Raw genomic sequence first — 23,271 nt, 5'->3', positions numbered from 1 at the left:
ACACAGGGGGACACAAAACGGAGCACATTTGGCTTCCAAAAAAAAGTTCGGAAACCAGAACACCTACTTCCGGTTTTGCAGTGCTTGGGTTCCAAGTTCTTCTTTAACTAAGCTGTTCAAAACCCAAGGTACCACTGTATTAGACAAACCAGAACCAGGCTGCAGACATGGGGCAGGCCAGAAAGGGACCCAGTCTAATTACAAACCTAACTCCACTTACCTGGGAGTAAACTCCCTAGAGTGCAATGCACTTTCCTTCTTAGAAGACAAGGTTAGTCTGGTAGTCTTACATGCACAACACACAAGATTTGCATACATCTGCCACAACACTGGTTGATACAGAGACTGGAGGTAACAAAAACGTTTTGCTGCCTGATATGGGCCTGTAGCACTTGGGCCAACCATTTAAAACGGGGGTGGGGATGCTGTGCTTCTCCCAATGCTGTTGGACTCCAACTCCCATCAGCTAGTCTGATGCTCTAACCACTGCACCACACTGACCCTCTCCATTGTGGCTGCCCAGAGATGGTGGAAGTGGAACCACCGAGATATTCTCAGGTCTGGATGTTCTAGAGGAAGACTTAGAGAAGTCACACACCCAGACACATACCCCACCCAGTCCCACAGCAATAAGGGGAAGATCTGCAAAAGAAGATAAGCTCTTGCCAGCTTCAGAGAGCCTGTGGTTGCCATACTGATATCTGGATGAATAAAAAGGGACGTTACTGCCCCAGTCTGAGCAGGATGAAAACCACCATCCACTTGCACGGCCAGTCTGCTTGCCTGGCAGCCCATCCATCTTACTTTCCTCGGCCGTTCTGTGGTTGTCCCTTCCTCGGCTGTAGGTGCAGGAAGCGGAGCTGAGCAGTGGCTGATCGTGTTTGGTTACTGGTGAGGCAAGTGCACTCTGCATGAGCTCTGAGGCACCCTTTCTTCACGTCGGCCGCCCTAACATTTTGTGTGGGAGGGTGGATAACTTTGGTGGTCCTTGGTTCCAAGACCTCTCGGTCTCCCCACATGTCCCAACGTGGGCAGGCCCCTCTCACACCCGCGATGCATTGCCAAGCTGACTACACCACTTCCTCTCTCTCTGCGCATTTAACGGTTGCTTCTTCTTTTTCAGTATTTCTCCACCGCCACCTCCTTCTTGGTTTCATTCACTCCTTCCTGCCTGGCCAAACAGAATATTGGTGAGGCGAAGGCAAAGCTGAGGCCTGCCCCACGAGAACCTTCCCTCAACAGGTGGGACCAGCGTTGCGTGAAGCCTTCTTCCTAAGCAAAAGGTAGAGGGGAGCGGGATGGTGGGAGATTGGTCATTTGGGATAGAGCAAAATTGCAAAGTATGGTGTGGAAATGGTTGTGTGGAAGGTGGGGTGGCGGCTGCGGAAATGAGAGGTGCATTGTTAAAGTGTGTTTGTTGTATCGTCCACCTGTCATCCTCGAAGGAGTTCTGTTGAGCATCTATTTTATCTTCACAGCAGCCCTGAGAGGTATGTTAGTGACTAGACAAGGCGGGATTTTAACCTGGCTCTAAATCAAACACTTTGTCTGCTGAGTAGTCTGCCCTGAGTTGGGATTAAGAGCTGAAAGAACAGTGGAAAAGAGGCTGCTATATGCAGAGAATCCAGCATCTTGACCAAGTGGGAAAATAGAGAAATCATGATAGAGAGATGAGGAAAGGCAGGAATTTGAATTTTTGAAGTGCCGGCCCTAACAGATGGGAGGCAGTACTTCTGGGGCTCAGCTTCAGGCGGCATAATGACTTGAGTTGGCACAGGAGTCTCCACAGGACTAAATCAGGTTTCTGGTCCTGATTTTACTCTTATAATCTAGGCAGCTATATAGTTTTATAGTCTACAGCCACATTTTCCTTTCCGGATGCTGGATGCATTTCTTAAACTCTTTGCTGCTCATGAATAACACATGCCGAAACGTGGAAAGTCAGTGAGCACGCTTTTTCTATAGTGATAAGTCACAGATTCCATGCTGCGTGGATGAGTGAAAGTGCTGTGCAGCCCTCAAGTTTCCCCTACACCGCCTTCAATTACGACATCTCACAGTAGATTCAGAAGAGCCGCAGTGGAGGAGACACAACGTGCACACTCTTGGCATCTCCTGTGTGAGCTTCCTACACAGGAACTGACAGAAGATGGTCCATTGTGGTGAGATGGGGGGAATCCCCCTCCCAAAAACTGCAGGAAAAGCACTCAGAGGACGAGTTTCTTTCAGGGCAGCCTCTCATAGCACTTTTCTGGTCCCTCAAGGGATGGGATGAGTTAGAAATTCAGATTTTTTTGCATTCTAATGAGAAACTTCCTAATCCACGCTTCTCAAGCCAATGCACAATTAATTATCCTTTGGAATTTGCACCTCTCCAGATTTTGCAGTGTAGATCTCCAAACCGAGAAGGTGTGCAAAAATGCATGTTAGTGCTTCTCCAATTTTCCACCTCCCACATGAATTGTTGAGGTTGTTGAGGGTCTTGGCAGACCACTTGATGATTTTTTCCCCTGCCTGCTGTAGCAATTGCAACGCGCCATGCTAGACGCTGCATGATTTTGAAATGCATTTTTGTTGCTGCTTTTATTTGTTATACTGTATTTGATTGCACTTTAAATTCCATAGAATTTGATAGACTTCAGAGTGCAAGTGTCCTTTGCAGAGGTGGCACAGACCACCTGAATGAAGCTTATGGGCCACTGGTAATCCGCTGGTAAAACACAATTTGGGAACCTTGTGTTAGGCACAGAAATGCATACGTTAGCAAAGATAATGTAGAAAAATCCATTGCATTATAGGAAATCGCTTACACAAAAAAATGTGCCCAATAGTCAAAACTGCATACCTTTAAAAATATGGGGGGTTTTTGGAGAGAATTTTGCACTCAAAAAACTGAAGAATTTTAATGAGGATTTTTTAAAAAACAGATTTGCTGTGGAAATGCAAAGATGTTAATTTAAGACTGGGAAACTGAGGAACTGATAGAAACTGAAATGGGCAGATATATTTGTCCTTTATCCTCAGGGTGGAGGATAAGCTGCGCCAAGGAATATTATACCAGGATCTTCCTCTGACTTGGAGCCTGCCCTGTAGAGAGACAACAATGAAATGGGTGTCCCAAACGGCACTGCAATATTTTTTTAGAGGGTTGGGCCTAGCAGGGATGAGGCAATGCTTCAGGCAGAGAACTGCCGTGGGCTGGAACAACCCTGATCATTCAGCTTTCTTTCTTTCTTATATTTTATTGCTTCTATTTCTTTTAATTATGGCAGTATGAGAGAAACACTAGAAAGAGAAGCAGCAGGCTGTGGCAGGAAGAGGGAGCGGCCCTTTTCATTCACCCGCCTTACACAACTGCCACCCGGTCCCTCCTCTCCCCAGGTTCTCTCAGCGGTCAGCCATTTTGTGGGGCGCACACAGTGAGGCCCCTTCCATTGGCCTCCTTTGACCCATTTTTGTTTTACGTTCCTTCCATGAGACACATTGTGGTTTCCTGCTGAAAGGCAGGATAGAAATATAATAAACGTACACAACAGAACAGTGTTGCAGCACACAGGCAGCATTTCCACACAATTATCTCATTAAGAGAATGTCTCAACATCAGACTAGGATACCTAAAGGGCCGTCTCCTTTCGTGGGAGCCTGGCAGCTTGCTAAGATGAAGGAAACGTTCGAGGGTGGAGGGTGGCAAAATAACAAGAGCCTCTGAATTGACAGTAATTCTCTAATGGCCATAATTACTCTGGTGCCAAGTTGGTTGGCAGGGATATTTGGTCTGGGCACATGACTTGGTACGTGAGGGAAATTCTTTAGCTGCAAGTGGCAGCAGGTAGGGCCTTGGGCAGTGCCAGTTTAAGGTTTCACAGCAGGCTTTGGCCAAGATGTCCCTCAATGGGCTTCAGCTTCCACTGCGTCACCCAACTCCCTCAACAATACCACTTGCCCTTGAAGTATTCCCCCAAATACTATGTCATGTGCTCTATCTTAACTTTCCAGACTCCACCCTTGGATGTTTCTTTCTGGAAAGGCTAGTCTGGGTCTTCCCTGTTGATATGGAAGAGTGGCCAGGTTCCCATGAGAGGAAACGGTCCTTTGTCTGAAGAAATCTCCTCATGGCCACCACCAGTTGCCAGCTTCCTATTCAACAGATACACACATATTCCTAATCCCAGCTCTGGGGCATGGTGGAGGTGTCAGAAGTTGATATTACATACCCCACAAGTGTCCTGGGGAAAAATGGGGCATCCTTTTTTTTATCGCGAGAGAACAGTGGCCATTTTGGTTGCTGTGATCTTGCTTGGCATTTATATGCATGGCATTTATACAGAGCCTCTCTCCAGGTCCCCAACAACTTCTTTTTTTTTTTTTAAATATTTTTATTAGTTTTTACACATATTAATGACAATACAAGACAAACACAAACATCGAAAACAAACAACAAAAATTGACTTCCCCATGCCTTCCCTTCGCCACATCCTTGTTTTACCATTTTTCGAGCAACTCATCAATCAGTCTTTAGTTAAGTCCCTTTTGAATTTCCTTAAAGTTTAAGATTTACAGCTGTAGTTCTTTGTTTCCTACCCCTTAACATCTTATCAGTCCACAATTTTACAGTAGTTTTTTAAATATGTTTTAAATTTCCCCCAGTCCTCTTCCACTGTCTCTTTCCTCTGGTCACGGATTCTGCCGGTCATCTCTGCCAGTCCCATATATTCCATCACCTTCGATTGCCATTCTTCCAGAGTAGGTAATTCTTGCATCTTCCAATACTTTGCCAACAGGATTCTTGCTGCCGTGGTTGCATACATGAAGAATGTCTTATCCTTCTTTGATACCAATTGGCCGACCATGCCCAAGAGAAAAGCCTCCGGTTTCTTTACAAATGTCCACTTAAGGACTTTCTTAATTTCATTATAGATCATTTCCCAGTAGGCCTTAATCTTTGGGCAGGTCCACCAAAGATGGTAAAAGGTACCTTCAGCCTCATTACATTTCCAACATTTGTTATTGGGCAGATGATAAATCTTTGCAAGTTTGACTGGGGTCATGTACCACCTATAGATCATTTTCATTATATTCTCTTTCAGGGCATTACATGCCGTAAATTTAACACCGGTGGTCCATAACTGTTCCCAGTCGTCAAACATAATGTCATGACCAATATCCTGTGCCCATTTAATCATAGCTGATTTCACTGTTTCATCCTGTGTATTCCATTTCAGCAGCAAATTATACATTTTAGATAAGTTTTTAGTATTGGATTCTAACAATTCTGTTTCTAACTTTGACCTCTCCTTCTGAAAACCAAGTTTCCTGTCCTGCTTAAACATCTCATTTATCTGACGGTAGTGTAACCAGTCTCGAACTTTATGCTTTAGCTTCTCAAAACTTTGTAGCTTCAGTCTTTCGCCATCATATTCTAAAATTTCACAATACTTAGACCAATTAGAGTCCATGTTAATTTTTTTCACTGCTTTCGCTTCCATTGGTGACAACCACCTACGGGTTTTACTTTCCAATAAATCCTTATATCTATTCCAAACATTATACAATGCTTTCCTGACAATATGGTTCTTAAAACTTTTATACACCTTTACCTTGTCATACCACAAATATGCATGCCAACCAAAACTATTGTCATATCCTTCCAGATCAAGAATGTCTGTGTCTTCAAGAAGTAGCCATTGCTTCAACCAGCAAAAAGCTGCTGATTCATAATAAAGTCTTAAGTCTGGCAGGGCAAAGCCCCCTCTATCTTTTGCATCGGTTAAGATCTTAAATTTTATTCTGGGCTTTTTGCCCTGCCAGACAAATTTAGATATGTCTTTCTGCCACCTCTTGAAACAGTCCATTTTGTCTAGAATCTGTAGCATCTGAAATAAAAACAACATTCTTGGCAATACATTCATCTTGATAACAGCAATTCGGCCTAACAAGGAAAGTTTCAGCCTAGACCATATGTCTAAATCTTTCTTGACTTCTGTCCAACATTTTTCATAGTTGTCTTTAAATAGGTTCACATTTTTTGATGTCAGATTTACCCCCAGGTACTTAACCTTTTTTTCTATTTCCAACCCAGTTTCACTTTGAAACCTATCTTTCTCCTCTTTTGTTAGATTTTTTTCCAGCACCTTTGTTTTCTGTTTGTTCAATTTAAATCCTGCGACCTGGCCGAATATCTCCATTAATTCTAAAACTCTTTTGGTACTAGCTTCTGGCTGTTGCAAAGTTAGCACTAAATCATCTGCAAATGCCCTTAACTTATATTGTTTTATATTGTTTGGATCCTACCTGTATTCCTTTTACCAGCTGGTCCTTCCTAATCATATTTAATAAAACCTCCAGGACCGATATAAACAGTAAAGGGGATATAGGGCATCCCTGTCGTGTACCTTTCTCTATTGGTATCTCATCCATTACCACATTGTTCACAATTAATTTCGCTCTTTGTTCAGAATATATTGCACCTATACCGTTTTCAAACCCTTGGCCTACCCCCATCCCATGGAGATTCTTCTTCATAAATTTCCAAGAAATGTTGTCAAAGGCAACAACTTCTGGTCTGACAGGGCTTGTCTTACATCGCAGCTCCTGGGATCTTTAGTACTCAATGCATGGGCTCTGCAGCTGAGCTCTGAACCATCACTCATGCAATCTGCATAATAATAATAATAATAATAATAATAATAATAATAATAATAATATTTATACCCCGCCCATCTGGCTGGGTCTCCCCAGCCACTCTGGGCGGCTTCTAACAAAGATTGGAAGCTTCTGAAATGTAAAAAAAAAAAATGCTCGTGTCTATAATGCATTCAAATTAAAACCACAAGGGAAATCTGGAGCATGGAAACCTGTTCGTATGTGGTCTTCCTCACTTGTCTTTCTCAGCTATCGGCTCGTTCCACACCTTCCTCTTCCGATCCCTGCTTCCTTCCCCCCAAAAAACCTCATCAGCCTTGCTCCCCGCCCTTTCCTGTCTCTTTCAGTTCCTCCTCGTTCAATTTGATTTGTGGGGTAAGACTTGAGAAGGCTGCAGAAATAAACTGGTCCTGTCTCCTACTTTACAGAGGACAGCAGCCCTTTGTTTGAATGGCTCCTCTGTAGGAAGGTGTGTCCCGTCCAAGTGGCACAGTGTGCTAATTCTAGACCCTGAACCCTAATAAAAGAGATCCCTTCAATCAGGGGTGGGGAACCACCAGCCCATGGGCCAAACCTGACCTGCCAGAGGTCCCAATTTGGCCTGTGAGAGCTGTTTCCCCCCAAACCATGCCCAGATGTGGCTTCACAGGAACTATTGGAAGCTTAAAGGAAAGTCCTGCTTGTTCTTTTGCCTGAAGCAAGATGCGCTCCTGTGCCTTGTTCTGGAAGCATTTTGTGGGCTGTACGAAGGAGTTCCCCTCCATTTTGTTGCTACCTGCAAAATCTGAGCTTCTATCTCCACCTCTATCAGCTGATATTTTGGGGGGTATTTTTTGGGGGGGGGAGAGCGAAAGACGCACTTTTCCAACCCTTTGCTTCCCAAAGGGTCAAGTGCTCCATGCTGGGCAATAGATATAGGACACAATATCGACCTAAACCTCTGGGAGAAACTCTGGAAAAGAGATTTGAAATTTACCGTGCGTTATTCTCTGAAAGAGAACTATTTGAAAATGATTCATAGATGGTATTTAGTTCCGAGTAGGTTGGATAAGATGTATAAAGAAATGGTAGGAACTTTTTTCATATGTGGTGGACATGCAGAAAGGTAAAAGAACATTGGGAAATGATTTATAATGAGTTGAAAAAAATGTTTAAATTTACCTTCCCCCCAAAACCAGAGTCCTTTTTGTTGGGAATAACCCAGACAGAATTTCCCAGGTGTCAAAAGTTTATTTATGTATTCAACAACAGTGGCCTGTGTTCTGTTAGCCCAAGAATGGAAAGTGAGTGAGGTCCCATGTAAAGAGGATGTTTAGAATTTGCAGGCTTAACGCACAGAATAAGAGAGCAAGAAGAACATATATTTAAAGAAGAGTGGAACATATTTATTGAATATATGGAAAATAATTGTACTCAGCTGAAAACACTGGCAGCATTCAACAGAGTAAACAATATTTGATTGGTGTAAAAGTGGAAAATTGATTTAAATGGTTATAGTAAAATATGCAGGAATGTGTGATATGTAACACGAACCATGGAAGAAGAAGAAGGGAAGTCACTGGATATTTTAAAGTTTGTAAATTTTTTTTTTTTAAATGTAGAAACTGAAAACTCAATAAAAATTACTTATTAAAAAAAATAAGCAAAGGGTCAAGCACCCAAAAGTCAAGCTGACTGTGGGGTGCTTGGGAACCTCACACAAGAGATTTTGACAGGTGGGAGGAACAACCTGCCTGTCAGTCACATGAAACCCCAGTGATGTTACATGACTGACAAATGCGCTGTCCTGCCCACCTGTCGACACTGGGCTGTGTTTCTCCACCTAACCGCTTAACTGGCCATATGCCATTGAAAATTAACATTTCTCTTCTCAGCCCCTCCCCATCATTCTAATTTTTCAGCTATGCCTATAAATTATATGTTCCATCATTTGTTAACTTTTTTTGAGTGATGCATTTCCTCCTTTTCCGGTGATGCATCAGTTGCTGCCCTCCTGCAGATGTATGTGGATTTCAGACGTGAGAACTGTGTCTGTCTGGTAGGAAGTGCCACTCCTTGTGGTAACCCTTCCTAGAACGGTTGTAGGCAGTTCTGCCCTCAACCAAGCCCCATTTTTTAAAAGTTCTCACGCACCTCACTTGAAAATACTGCTGGTTCATATGTTGTCTGGTTTAAAGGAGAATTCACAGATGCCAAGGTCCATGTTTGGCACAAGTACTCTTTGGTAAGAGAACCCAAGCAGAGATTTAAAATTTAAAAAAATACACAGCAAAGTAAAGTGTGGAAATATAGGCTGTTGGATCTTTAAAATATCCCCTTCTAAGATGCTTCCTAAGACCTCCTCTTCCCTTAGCATAGAAAGAGACTACATGTTTGGCATGTTAAAAATGGTTTACATACAAAAGCTTCAAAGATCAGGTTCGTGTGCTTTCCCATATAGCAATCAGAAAAAGACAGGCAACTAAGGTTCTAAAATGGTGAATGTTTATTTCCTAGAAACAAAAGGATGGCTTGCAGAAAGCCATTTGCACTCCTTACTTGCAGGAGCGCAAATGGTGTAATGGGAAGAAGGAAGGCTTGATAACCCTTTCTCCCAAGATAAGAGAGAGTGAACTAAGCCTGGCAGGACAGCTTACTCTATGGTCATAACCCCTTCATGCATTAATTAGAGTTAAGCACGTTGGTTATATGGGACTGAGTATCCCACAAATACATCCTTTTATTCACCATATGGTTCTGTCCTTCTAGATTTGCATACAACTCTCTTTCTAGCTATCTAGATTTTTCTCTCTTATCCAGAGCCGTCTTTCCCATTGGACTTAGTGGTTCGTTGCGCCAGGGTGCTGGCCTCTCAGGGGCGACCCAGCAAGTGGGGGAGCTGCGCGGCTTTGCTGGCAGCCTCCCCCTTCCCTGCACACCCGCCAGCTGCGCCCCGCCAATTCTATGGTTGGCAGGCGTGCAGCTTCCTTCCCAAGCCTCCGCAAGAGGAGAGTGATCCCCACAGAAGCTTAGGTTCCCTCCCAAGCCTCTGCATCTGCTAAAGATGGCCCTGCTCCCGGTCGCTGTCCTCCTCCTGCTTCCTGGCGAAAGGTGGTGCGCAGCCTTCCCGGGCTGCCTTCTCAGGTGGCCCGACGCCGGAGAGCATGTCCGCCAGCACGTTTTCCTGCTTGATCGCCGCCACCACGCTAGGGATCGGGGCAGTGGGGGAGGCAGAGGACATTTTCCACACCCCTCCCTTTTTTTGGAGTTGCCGGGGGCAGCGGCAGAGGGATCTTTGCACATGGCTCCGGATATGCTTAAGATGGCCCTGCTCTTATCCGATGTATAACATGTTCATTTCAAAGCCGCTGGGGAAGGCTGATAACACAGTGGTTAGAGCATCTGCTTTGAGTGCAGAATGTCCCGGGTTTAATCCCCAGGACTGGGGAAAAGATCTCTGTCTGAAATCCCAGAGAGCCATTACCAGTGAGTGGGGACAGCACTGAGTTAGATGGACCAAGGGGTTTGACTCTGTATAAGACAGCTTCCTTTTACCGTTACTAGCGAACAACTTTTACATTAAAGCAATACAAATCAATTCACCAAATAAAACTAGTTTGCAAGGCTAGAGACAGGGTGCGGTCAGCTCCAGACCTTGTTAAATGCTGGAAAGTGGGGTGCCCTGAGCCAAACAAGACACAATGCCTAGGAGAAATCCATGATGTGTAGCTCCCCATGATCTGAGCACGAGGTCCCCAACCCATCAGAAGGATTCACGTTTCCCTAATTTTAAAAACCCAGGTGTTTAGATATTCTCTTGCTCCCCTCTCTTTTCATTGCAATCTTCCAGGGGGGAAATGTTTTTTAAAAACTTTTCACATTTTGTTCTCAGGTTGCTGTTCCGTGTCGCTCCACTACATATCACTAGCCAAGCAGGCCCTGCCCTCTGGAGTTCTGCCGCCATGGAAACGCGATCCCTTCTCAGGCAAATAATTGGCTACGGCATGCCCTGTGGCGTCCTTATCCTTTTGACCGTGGCTGCACATGTTGATGGGCAAGTTTCTGCTACTTCAGACACACAGCCTGTGGGGACCACCATCTTTCCCCCCACGTCAACTTTCACAACTGAAAGGGTGGCCACAGAGCTTGCAACCTCAACCTCTGCCTCTCCAGCCAAGCCTTCAGCTCTCCCCTTGTCTCAGCCCACTGCTGCAGCTAAAAAACTGTCTCTAAAAGCAGCCACTACAGAGACTACTCTCCAAGATAGCAGCACGGATGAAGATGAAACTATCACCAACAATACATCAGGCCCCCATCCCTCTACCGGCCCTGCGATCAGCCTTACCACAGAAACAGCTGTTGTGGGACAAAAATTTGCAATCAGCCCTACCACAGAAGAAGCTGTTGTGGGACAAAAAACTGGTACAACCAGTGCCGTGGCAAACCCTCTCAATACAACAACAGCCCCTCTCGAGACTCCCATTGGGAGTTCATCTGGCCTCAAACCAAGGTCAAATTCAAAACAGACTACCAAGGGTGAAGCACAGCCAAGTCCGAAGCCAGAACAAGACGTGGGAGATGACACCAAAACAATGGACAACCGCACCAATTGGCCTGCTCAATGGCCCTCAACCACGACAGCTGTCCCCCAAACAACAAGCGCTGTCCCTGGCCCAAGAGCAAGCCCTGATGAGAAGAGCCAGACTGGAATAATTGTGGCCGCTGTCCTCTGTGCCCTTCTGTTCCTGATCCTCTTGACTGCCATCCTCCTTTGCTGGCGAAGGCGCCGCTCTGGCTCAACCAGCTTCAACGAGGGATGGGCAGGGCAGGTGGCACTGCCAGACGACTCGGCGTTGGATCGGGATGTCGAGCAAGGGGCAGCACCTGCAAAGGAAGAGGAGACCAAGCGCAACACACTCATCACGTTCTCCGGCAAGCGTCAGTCGAGGGTGCCTTCGGTAGCCATGGAGGAAATAGGCGAGAAAGGAGAGAGCGGGGAGAACCAGAAACTGCTTTGTGGAGATGCTGGCGGAGGCTCCAGCCCAGAGGCTTCTGGGCAAGCAAATGGTAAACTCCCAGAATCCACCATGCAGTCCTCTCAGGAGATTGTGTTCCCTCCACCCCCAGCTAACCAGGAGTAGCCTCTTCTTCAACAACCAACGGAGGACACACGTCTTATGCCCCTTTCTAACCCCCTTCCAGTAGATTAGGACACTCCATTGGCCCTGTTCCCGGTCCGCTGGGAGCTGGTGGAAGGGCGGAGGAGCCCAGGAGAGAAACGCTTGCACCACCAGTGTTTCCGACCACATCCTTTTTCCTGTTTGTATGGTATCTGCAAAACAGTGATCTTAAACCAGGAGTCCTGGTTTCCCAGCTACCTTTGCCTTAGTCTCGCCAAACCTCTTTTTCCTTCGAGAAGACAAGGGGTTTGAGCTGTTGCTTTTTCGCAGCTGTGCAGAAAACACCTTGGTGTGGTTGTACAGGTGGAAAATCCCAGGCTACAAAGAGGAGGGAGGTTGTGCTGGAGAAACAACGGCCTTCTATTTGTAGCAGAAAGTCTTGGTTGCCATTTTCAGAAAGAGGGTAAATTGACGACATCAAATTTGCTGCAATTTTCCACAACGTCGAAAACAGTTGTGGGCGATGAGCCCTATTACCAGAACCAGTTTGCAGGGGACTTTTAACGCAGAAGTGCGAATAGGCTAACTGGATATCGCAACCCTATTCTTTAAATCTATCCAGGCCAGTGGGCATGTAGGTTCATATGGACACTCTTCTCATTTAATTCAGGTATCATCCCAAATCTTTCCAACCAGACAGCTTACTGCTTTGTATCATATCAAAAGTACATCTTTTCAAGCAGCCAGTGAATGAACCCTTATTAGCCAGTTCTCCAAGATCTGTTGCAGGGTAAGCGGAGTATAGATGTTCATAATTTAAAGTAGACCACAAATGGGAGGAGTGTGGCTGGAGTAATGGGCAATATTTATTTCTGGATAACCATTACAGTTAAGTGGATTTTCAGGACCCTTTATTACAGATTGTTGCCTCTTAATATGCTTCGGTCATTCTTTTGGACCAATTATCAAGGCGTTGGAGTGGGTGGGACGTGGGTTCTCCGTGATTTATTTACCCAGGAGTTGAGGTTTCTAACTCCCTTGGAGTGAGAGGCAACAATTTCCTGAGAGGTAGATACATCAGTGTGCAGCAGCAAAAGCAACCAAGAGGCTTAGGGCACTTTAGAGACAAATGGATTAATAGCGGCACAAGCTTTCGTGAACTTGAATCCTCTTTATCTGATGAAGTGGCTTCTAATCCACGAATGCTTATGCCACATCCAAAATTTGTTTGCCTAAGATGAAAGAAGCCACACTGTTGTTTTGGCTGAGATAACAGGTGGTAATCATCTCGTACTTATTAGTACAAAATAGTTAATGATACTTTTGTGAATAGGCACTTAGGGAAACCAAACCAAAGACTCTCCGAATTTTTTTTACTGCTTTTCTGAAAGCCAGTGTTAGGGCAACACAAGATAGATGCTTTAAGATCCTTGCAGAATTACAGGTTCCAAAGTTCATTGGAACTTGGCAATTATCCTGGTTTTGGTCCAGTTTAGATTTCTGCTACAGGTCATAATCTGCGACAGTGTTTGCCTGCACAAGCCCCAATGAAAGAAATAGAAAGAGCTGTGCAAGAGGCCATCTGCCATTTTCCCTACTTGTCTCTCCTCCATTCAGCCTCTGGATAGCCCTGTCTAGTGTTCACTATATGTTCAATTGCTGTTTGCATCAATTTGTTGTGGTTTTTTTTTTTGCAGAGATTTATTTTTGTGTGTTGCCGTATCAAAATATATAAATAAAGAAGTTTTACTTTGGTTTAATTTTTTGGAGTGTGGTTTGGAACGATGTCGAAACCCACTATTTCAATCAGTTCCGAGTGACAGTGTAACTGACACGCAGTAGACCCATCTTTTTATATTGTATAATACTAAAATCCAGGTTACAGTGGTACCTCAGGTTACAGATGCTTCAGGTTACAGTCGCTTCAGGTTACAGACTCTGCTAACCCGGAAATACAGTATTGATATTGAATACAATTAAACAATAGTTTTAAGCATTCATATCCTGATGATTTGAACCTTTCAAATCTTGCCAATGATGGTGCAAAAGTGATTTAACAAAAGTTCTTCATCTCAAAGAAAACAAAGGCGGCGTTCAGAACGCTGGAATTAATTGCTCTAATCTCTGCTCGTGGTGTTTATCTTGCATGCAATTAGTTTGCAGGACTCCTGGGCTCTCCTTAATAGAAACTGGTTGTTCATCTGTATGGGTACACAGGAGAAGCCCTGGCCCTGCATTAGGGGCCTAAATCAACCCTGGGGTTGATTTGCCTGCCATCATTACAGGTTGGGGTGGGGCACAGTTTCAGGGTGGCGGTTGTATGTACTTCTTACCTTTTGACTGTGCTTTCAATGAAGTTGTAACTCCTCCCTTTCGCTCAAAGTTGGTTAAAGGCTAATTAAACTAATGAGCGTGCTGTGGTTTAAAAAGAAATGAAATTATCCTCCCTTCTCTGTGTACGCATTCATTCTGCGCCTTCATCTGAACTTCATCCAAATTACTGTATTTTTCGCTCTATAACACGCACCCGACCATAACACGCACGTAGTTTTTAGAGGAGGAAAACAAGAAAAAAATTATTCTAAACGAAACAGTGGATGTATGATTTTTGCGGTTCATGCTGTGGCCCCAGACATGTGATCTGACAGTGAGTTTGGGGTAGCCCGGTGCAAAAATCCTGAGGATCCATGTGGATCCATGCTTTGTAACCACGTTTTTGCACCACTGCAGCCCCAGGCAACAGTGGGTGCGTGATTTTTTTTGGTGCAAGATGTAGCCATGGACATGCTATGTGATCTGATGGTGAATTTGGGGTGACCCAGTGCAAAAATCCTGAGGATCCATGTGGATCCGTGCTTTGTAACCACGTTTTAAGTGGGGAGGGAAGGAAAAGCACTCAAGGGACAAGGAGCACGCGTGGGGTGTGTGGAGAAGGATGCTGCTAATAATGCAGAAGAGGAGTATAAGGGGAGAAGGCTCCTCTCCTCTCCCACTTTGCTCCTTTAAAGCAAGCAGGCTCTGCTTTTCTCCCTCCTCCCCGCTCATCCCCGGCTTAGCGAACTGAAAAACTTTGCTGCTATGTAGCGAGCTGAGTGGGGAGGAGAGAGGGACAGAGAGCCTGCTTGCTTTAAAGGAACCAACCGGACAGGAGCCACTTACACTCGTGTAAGCGGCTCCTCTCCCCTCCCGCTTTGCTCCTTTAAAGAAGCAGGCTCTCTGTCCCTCTCTCCTCCCCACTCAGCGGCTCTTCTCCCGCTTTGCTGTTTCAAAGCGAGCCACGGAGGAGGGAAGGAAGGGGAACCATGGATCCTCTGCTCACGACTGCAGCAGATCCCCCCCGCCACCCGTAGGCATTCCCTCCATAACACGTACAGACATTTCCCCTTGCTTTCTGGGAGAAAAAAAGTGAGTGTTATGGTGCAAAAAATACAGTACATTCCTTTGATTCCAGATCTTAAGGGATTTCTTGAAGTCATTACAGGTAACTTGCTGCGGGGAAATGGCTCAGGAAGCATCTTGTTTCATTCTCTCCTCCCCGCCCCTTTAATTTTATACCACTCTCATCTACCACAAAAATCTCTCTTGACTAATTGGTACTCTCCGTTCGTTGAACCAGCATGAGCTGTCACAAATAAGCACTGCACTGAAATGGTACATTTTAAAACAAAAAAGGAAAGAAAGTAAAATAAATACATTGCTAGCATTCTTTACCACCAACAGTAGCACAAGAAAATCAAGCAATGTCTAAACTTTGCAAAGATTTTTCCAACAACAGAAGTGGCGCCCATGAGAGAGGTGCCAGAACTGCGCTCCAGTGTGCTCCGGCTGATAAAATGCCGACTGACTTGGAGAATCTATTGTTTTCTGTATGTAAGAGATTTTATTTTAAACGGAAGAACATTCAGTCACGTGAGACCCCACCATCTACAGTCTAAACTTCAGACTGCTGCATGGGCTGCTCCCCAGACACACCTTGACAATCTCAGAGAGAACAAGGCCTGGAATAGGAAAACGCAGACTTTTAAGTTAATGCAGAAGTGACAAAATTCCAGACTTTGCAGTTTCAAGGTGGCACGTTGGAATTCACAAGGCTGAGGCCATACTCACACCTTACTTTTAAAGGATTGTGATACCACTAAACAGTCATGGCTTCCCCGCAAAGAATTATGGGAGCTGTAGTTTGTTAAGGATGCTGAGAGTTGGTAGGAGACCCTCCGTATTCCCCACTCATAGCTGAAATTTTCAGAGCAGATTAACAAGCGATCCCTCTTCACTGGGAACTCTGGGAATCATAGCTTTGGGGTGGGAGTACAAGTCTCCCAACAACCCTTAGCACCTTCGATAAACTACAGTTCCCAGAATCCTCTTCTGCATTTTTCCTGAGAGGGGACTTCTTCTTGTATGGAGGACCATTCAGTTCTGATGCGAGCCTGGGATCCGAGGCTTGAGGTGGTTGCCTGGGCCTCTCGCCACCCTTCTCACACCCCCACTTCACGCCCTCTGTTGCCGTTGTCGTCATCCTTCTCCTCCGACTCCTCCGAGCACCCTTCTTCGTGGCTTTCCGCTTCCTTCTCCCCGCACATTCTCTGGCAGCTCTCGTTCCAGCACATCCGCAGGTGGAAGTAGCCGGCGCAGGTGATGATGAAAAGGATGGAGGTGAAAACCAGCCCCCACAGCGCCACCCGTTTCTCAGCCCTGCCATTTATGGTGCACTCAATCCGCTGCTGGCACCTGGGAGTCGACGGGGTACATACCCAATACGCCCCCCAGAGCCTGGGCATCTGGAAGATGAAAATGACACAGAGGAAAGAGATCTCCAAGGCAAGGATAAGTCCCACCCAGATATCAAAGAGGGGGACACCACAGATGTTAGTGATCCTGGGCCTCTTCTTCCGCCTAGAAGAAGATTCTCTGTGTCGGTCGTGGTGGTGGGCAGCTTCACACGGCGGGGTCGCGTGACATGGCTCAGACTCGGTGCATGTGCAGGCCGTGTCTCCATGGTAACACAGCATCGGCCCGGCAGCCATGCCTGGTCCGGACATGACCTGAGCCTGGCCAACGGGCTTGCAGTGGGAGTCTCCAGCCATCCACGGCTGGTTGCACACATTGCTTCCAAAGTCCCCATCACTCCTGCCTGTGGTGTCAAAGGTTACGTGGCGCTGGTCATGCACCTTACACCCCTGAGCCGGCCTGCGTTTGATGGCCATGTTTGCTTTGTCATCTACCCAGGGATGGGCAGGGACATAGCCCATACTGCCTTCGGTGTCTGACTTGCATTTGGTGGCCGTGTTGTATTTGCCATCATCACGGATACCTTGGCCGATGTACCTTTTAGGTGTTCCCATAGCATACCCATCAGCCAAACCACCTGATTCTTGACGGTCGGCGTATCTCCAATGGAGGGGCTCTCTGTGCTCGTCACCTGGCCAAGACTGAGGGGGCATTTTGCCTTTGTAAGGTGAGCCGCTAAGGGAGGCCGAGGTGCTCTTGGTGGCCACGTGGCACTGCTCCTTTTCACCGCAATAGGATGCCGCAGTGGTTTGCCTCATGTGACCTTGATGTGCGGCCATCTTGGTTTGCCTAGCGTCCGTTGGACCGTAGCTCACACTGGGGCCATACCCTTCGGCCATGGGAGCCGGATGCCCCCCGTGCCAATCATCCCAGTGGGTATAGTAAGGATGGTGGGCATGGTGGCGATGGTGGGCATGGTCGTGGCCATAGTGCCTAGGGAGACCACGGCGCCCAACGTTGTAGATGGTGGATATGTCGGGGACGCCACTGTGGGATGCTGTGGCAACAATGGCCAAGCCTTCCCCTTTATCCCTATCCTCTTTCTCTCTCCTCCTCCTCTTCTTCTTCTCCTTGGGGGTGGTGAGCCGCAGGAGCCCTACGAGAAGGATCAACGCGATGAATACCAGCCCCCATGTTGCTGCGATGGAGATGGGGAAATGTTGGTTGTAGCACAGGGCTGTGCAGAATTCTCGCGACAAGTCGCCTTCGCCCTCGGTGATACTGCAGCTGGTGTCGTCTTTGATCTTGTCCCAGGGGCCATTGGCGAAGAAGATGGCCATGATGCGGAGGCCCAGCAGGAAGTACCATGGGTTCAAGCCCTCGCAGTCGAGTGCACCGGAAAGGGAGGACAGCAATGGCCGAAAAAGATGGATAAGACCTGAGAGGATGATGGACATCTGTGGAGAGACAGGGGTAGGGGTGGGAAAGGGGAGGTTAGGCCTTGGGCAGGAACCTGCATTGGAATTCTACCCAGGGCCAGCACTGGGATTTGGTACCACTGGGCATTAACTGAGGTACACTCCACAACAGGGCCCCCACTGTCGACCCACAGAGGCTTTAGCCTCCTCCTTGCCCTCATTTCCTGTTCCTCTGTCCTATGCAAGCAACCACACAAGCGAAGAGAGGAAGCGGCTGTCTATACCTGCCTTGCCCTCCCCTTCTGGGTGTTAGCCACGTTGGGCTCGTGGCAAAAAAATGGGGAGCAGGCACTGTGACATAGAGAAGATGGACTTGCTCGGGGAGAGGTCCCACAGAAGGCCTCCTGCCCCCCCCCCCAATCTAGTCAATGTGCTTTCATTATTTGGGGTGAGCCAAACTGGGTTGTGGGATGAAGGGGAAAAGCACAGAACTCTCTTCCTCAGCTTCCAGGGTGGACATAGGAAGAGCCCCAGTAGATCAGGCCAAAGACCCATCTAGACCTGCAGCTGTCAGGCTTCAGGGAATCAGCTTCCTACCCCATGGCCGTAAATGAGCAGATCAAGCAAAATGAGTTCGTACCAGTTTGTTTCTTTAATAAACACAGCGAAGGACAAAGGAAAGCATCTACCCAGAATGGAGGTGCTCCCAATTAAGGGTCACTCCCCCCTCCGTCCCTATTAATCTACTTCACTCCTACGTCTTGTATTCTGGGCTTGTAGCCTCTGTGCTTTCTGTTCCAACATTTTCTGAGCTCTCCGTGACTTTGGAGATGAGGGTGTGTGTGGATACTATCCAAAGACTGTGAATCTGTTAACTCTCTCTCTCCCAGTGCTTCTTCTAGCTGTTCCCCATCCAGTATTTCCCAGCTTCTGCCTTCTGAACTATGCCCCTCTGCAAACCACTGTTCTAAATCTATGCTGTCCTCCTGCTCCTGGGAAGATTCAGGAGCAGAGCAGGGGGAGGAGGTGGCTCCCACCATTCCTCCTCATTGCAACCCTCCTCAGCACGGTCCCTGACAGGTGCCTGCTCTCACAGTGGCCACGCGGGACCTGAACACAACAGCACTTTCCTAATATCATACCCTCCAACATTCCTCAGATGAAAATGGACATTCCACACTGCCCACCAACTGACCCTGCGCAACACCCCCTCTTTTTTTTGTCCCACACCCCAAAGAGCATTTCCTTTTAGAAGTGACACCACCAAGACACAGCACACACACCTCCACTGTCCTGAGAAAACCCCTTAATCCTGGTTTTATTTTAGTTTATTCTTTGGTAGATTTACAAAAAGAAAAAACACACCAATAATTAAATTTTAGAAAGGGGTGAGATTAGATGAAGATGCACAAAGCATTTTTTATATTAAAAAAAAAAGATCAAGACTCCTCGCACTCCGCTCTGTTCCCCCCTGGCTGTCACGCGGCAGCTCCTCCTCCTCCTCCTCGCCTGCTCTTCGAGCTGCCAAAGGAAGGCCGGCAAGCAGTGGCCATGAAGAGGCAACGGGATGCTCCCTTGCACTACCACAGCGCTGGCTCATCCTCCTCCCTTATTTGCCCTGGTGGGGCAAATAAGGACATTGCAGTATCAAATCAGAAACCGGGATGGCTTTTGTAATTCCGGGACTGTCCCTGGAAAATCAGGACACTTTGTTTGCAATTTGTGATTCCCAGGAACTAGTACTCAGAGGCTTATTGCTGGCTTGTTGTCATTGATAGCCTCATCCTACATGCAACCCAATTTGCGCCTGCGGAGGTTAGATGACTTGCACCAAGCAGGAGTTATGCCACACTTTCCAAAGCATTTCCCCAAAGCTTTCCTGGTTGGAAGAAGTCCAAACATTTGGGAAAGTGGTTTCGTTGTGCAAGACCTACTGACCAACTGCAACTGGGCAACCTGAACTGGCAGGTATGTGATCGAATCCCAACCGAAAACTGTGGCGGTCTGGAAGTGCCCTGTTTAAGCCTTACCTGCCAGGTTTGCTAACGCCTGGCTTTCTGTCTCCAGCCTTCTGCTCGTTTCCAGAGTGAAACCTCAGTAAACAACCTAGGCGTTTGATTCAAGCTTGAAAACCTCTGGTCCAGCCAGCACTGGACTTCCCTTCCTCCCCTCTTCCGCAACTTCCATTTCCTATTGACTTTCACAGTCATCCTCTTTTGTCCACTCCTTTCTTCATGCCTGTTCCACCATCAGTTTCTTTCCTTCTGTCTCCTTCTCCCCCTTTCTCTGATTTACCCACAGCTAAGGCCAACCTTTCACGAGGTCCTGAGGCCTTGTTCAGGCATTAGTCCCTGCCTTCCTCTGCTCCACTTGAAGCGGGTCACTTGGCCCAGATTGCAGGGCTAGGCCTGTTTACGTCCTTCAACATTAGCATGACAGCTGCTACCAGAATATTCCTTTGTCAGGCAGATTGCTGGTTTGTAGTGGTTGCTTGATGTTTCATTCATGGGAACTAATAGTTAGGAGATGATCTCTTGACGGTTGGGAATACCTCCCTGAGCACCTCCAGACTCTTGAAATTGCTGTGTGGGTTTCAGTCGCACACTTGCAAACTCAGGTTGTGCAATTTTTGTCTATTCCGAGGCTTTGCACAGCAGACCCACTTACCCCAAAAGCTCAGAGTTTTTGTGATAAGCAAAACTATTGGGAAATGCACTGGGAAATGTAGGGTGACACTTCCTTTGAAGGAATGTCATCTAACCACTCCACAATGAATATCAGAATGAATATTCATTAAATAGCTTCTGGCTGCATATACCCTATACATTTAAATAACATGACACCACTCCCCACCTACCAAATAATCCCGGGAGCTGTAGTTTGTGATGGGAGCTAGGATTTGTAGATCTGTGACGGTACAGACTACAATTCCCAGGATTCCTTTGGGGTGCGTGCTTTAAAGATATGGTGTACATGCAGCTGTTGCCTAATCTCCCTGCAAACAAATCAGGATACGTGCTCAGTGAGCAGCTCACCCGGCAGTGCCCTTTGTTTCTGAATGAAAGACGGGAACACAGAGAGGGAGTTGTGTTGTGTTGAGTCAACTGAAGTATTGGATCTCTCTCTCTAGAGAGATCTGATATAGGTACTGGATCTGCTGCCATATAGGTGTGTGTGCTTTCTATGCATATTTCTATGTAAATACATGGAGCAGACCTAAGGCTCCATTTGAATTTAAAGCAGCATCCAGACACCTATGGTTTCCCTCCCGCAAGGACTGCAGGTTCTTAAAGGTGTCCAGAGTTGTTAGGTAACCCCCTACTCCCCCCCCCCCAGAGGTACAATCCTCAGAGTGGTTTAACAGTCAATCCCTCTTCTCAAGAAGCTCTGGCAAATGTAGCAGTGTGAAGGGAATACGGTTCTCCTAACAATTCCCAACACCCTTAACAAAGTATACTTCCCAGTATTCTTTGGGGAAAGCCGTGACAGTTTAAAGTGGTGTGATATTGCTTTAAATGTCTAGTGTGGGTGCCAATGCCTCTGTGGCCCCCTCCTATCAGCAGGAAGCAAGACCTGGTAGAACTGTCTCTGGAAGTTTCCTTCTCTCTTACGTTTCTTTGGTGGGACATTTTCACAGCCCCCATATTCCTTCCTTCTGACTTGCCTCTCCTCACATGTTTTCACTCATCTAATCCCAACAGTGGAATCTTTCCGCCACTAACATATTGCTATGGGTTTCTAGGTGCCAGGCTCCCCTAATTCCCTGGGTCCAGTAGGTGTTAGAATTCAGTCAAGGCTTGGGGAGCTAAACTGGATGCCAGACTGCTAGATCTTGGACCCAGCTCCCCATGTCCAGGAGATCGCCTGGGAGATGAGCCATTGGGAGGAAAGGTAATGGGCCTTAAAGAAAGCCAAGGAGAGGGGGCTCTGTGCTAGACTCAGCTCAAAGTTGTTGGAAGATAAAGCCGGTGTTTGAAGCAGAGATTTGAGAGTTGTCTAGAGTGATGTGTATGCTGATAAAGGCAGCAACCTGGAGAGAGGGTCAGAGCAGATGGCTCCCCCCAAAGAATCGTGGGAACTGTACTTGACCATTCACAGAACTGCAACTCCCAGCACCACAACAGACTGCAGTTCCCAGAAATCTCCTAGCAGTGCTTGATCTATAACATAGAACACAACTACTTTATAAGATGACCACCCCGCTACCAGCTGCACTGGGCTTTGGTTAAAAGTCTGCTTCCCTCCTCTTCCACCAAACATGGGGCCAATGCATTCCAAAATCCTATTTTACGCTAATGTGGTGTCTTGTCTGGCGGTACATATGTTTGCTTATTCTTGTGAGATTTTTGTTTTAGTATTATTGGGGTTTTTTAAATGCTTTGATTTCTAATCCGCCTTCATTTTAAACAATCAGTTAATAAATGCGGTGGAATTCTCCTAAGCTGTGAACTGCTGCCTTCAAGGCTCTCTCATTCTCCAGGGCCTTCCTACCACATGACGTATTGTCCTGAGGTTCTGAGTTTTCTTGCATGAAGTGACTTAACCTGCCATGGAGTCGCCCCCTTGGCAAGTTACTTCTTTCGTTTTATTTCTCAGAAAACAAAACCATTGGGCCAAGTTAGCTTCTTGTCCCTGTTAGCCAATAAATGTACGTACCCCTGTTCACTCTCCTCTCCGTACCTGATAACTTGGCTACGTGGGTTTCCCCTTCTTCTTTCATCCGTCCTGCTTTGGAGTCCAGACCCTCTTGCCAAACCACAGCTGATCCTGAATCCTGCAGTGTATATCCTAGTTTGGAGGCAGCCAAACAACCCGCCAGTCAGACCGAGAGCACAGGTGAAGACACCGACAACGTGTGGCAGGGCCCGACAATATATTGAGTCACTCCCTGCTCACTTGGATTCCTGCCCTGGCCAGGCAGCCTCACTTCTGCTGCCAAGAAATTCCACAACCGCCCACAGGGCACCTCGGGCTGCTGTGGCAAAACAAAGGCTCGTCCCGATCATTAGTGTGATTAAAGCTTCTGCACAGAGGAGACCGCATCCGAGGATATTTTGCAAAGGTTCCTGTTGCATACACAGAGAAAAACCCCAAGACTCTGCCCCTAAAACCGCAAATGTGGGAAAAGCTGACAGCTCCCGATTTTCCTAAAGATAATGGGAAAGAACCATCCCTCTCCCATATTATCCAATTTCCTCTGACTCCCGCGCAAACCCGCCTCTTTTGCAAACTTAGAATGACAATGACAATGAGAGCAATTTGCAGTCTGTAGCAAAGCACCAAACACCTTCCTCATGCTAGGACCAATGCTGTTTTTAGATGGTTCACCACACATACTCTCTCACATTGCTCAGATGAAAATAGAGACATTGCTCACTCCC

At 46.7% G+C, this 23,271-nt stretch overlaps 2 protein-coding genes across 2 annotated transcripts; one reads left to right on the top strand and one right to left on the bottom strand.

Annotated features, from left to right (window-relative positions):
* Positions 1 to 136: 136 nt before the first annotated feature.
* On the top strand, positions 137 to 13,501 carry SPN (sialophorin). The gene is made up of 3 exons (XM_081884789.1): positions 137 to 271; positions 1,124 to 1,242; positions 10,514 to 13,501. Exon 3 carries the CDS (start codon positions 10,584 to 10,586, stop codon positions 11,760 to 11,762), a length of 1,179 nt encoding a protein of 392 aa, XP_081740915.1. The 5' UTR covers positions 137 to 271; positions 1,124 to 1,242; positions 10,514 to 10,583; the 3' UTR covers positions 11,763 to 13,501.
* A 1,678-nt stretch (positions 13,502 to 15,179) lies between these two features.
* Positions 15,180 to 22,796, bottom strand: LOC309354550 (uncharacterized protein). Its single transcript, XM_081884755.1, has 2 exons — positions 22,571 to 22,796; positions 15,180 to 17,929 (listed from the first exon to the last, which is right to left on the bottom strand). Exon 2 carries the CDS (start codon positions 17,927 to 17,929, stop codon positions 16,220 to 16,222), a length of 1,710 nt encoding a protein of 569 aa, XP_081740881.1. The 5' UTR covers positions 22,571 to 22,796; the 3' UTR covers positions 15,180 to 16,219.
* Between the last annotated feature and the right edge of the window lie 475 nt (positions 22,797 to 23,271).

Source organism: Podarcis melisellensis (assembly GCF_964234715.1).
Source record: "Podarcis melisellensis genome assembly, chromosome: 13".
In the NCBI taxonomy this organism is placed as follows: Eukaryota; Metazoa; Chordata; class Lepidosauria; order Squamata; family Lacertidae; genus Podarcis; species Podarcis melisellensis.
Note: the sequence above shows the minus strand (reverse complement) of the source record. Positions and strands in the feature narration are given on the sequence as shown.

Excerpts from the sequence above, each read along its gene's own strand:
- SPN (XM_081884789.1), top strand. The coding sequence starts at position 10,584 with ATGGAAACGCGATCCCTTCTCAGGCAAATAATTGGCTACGGCATGCCC.
- LOC309354550 (XM_081884755.1), bottom strand. The coding sequence starts at position 17,929 with ATGTCCATCATCCTCTCAGGTCTTATCCATCTTTTTCGGCCATTGCTG.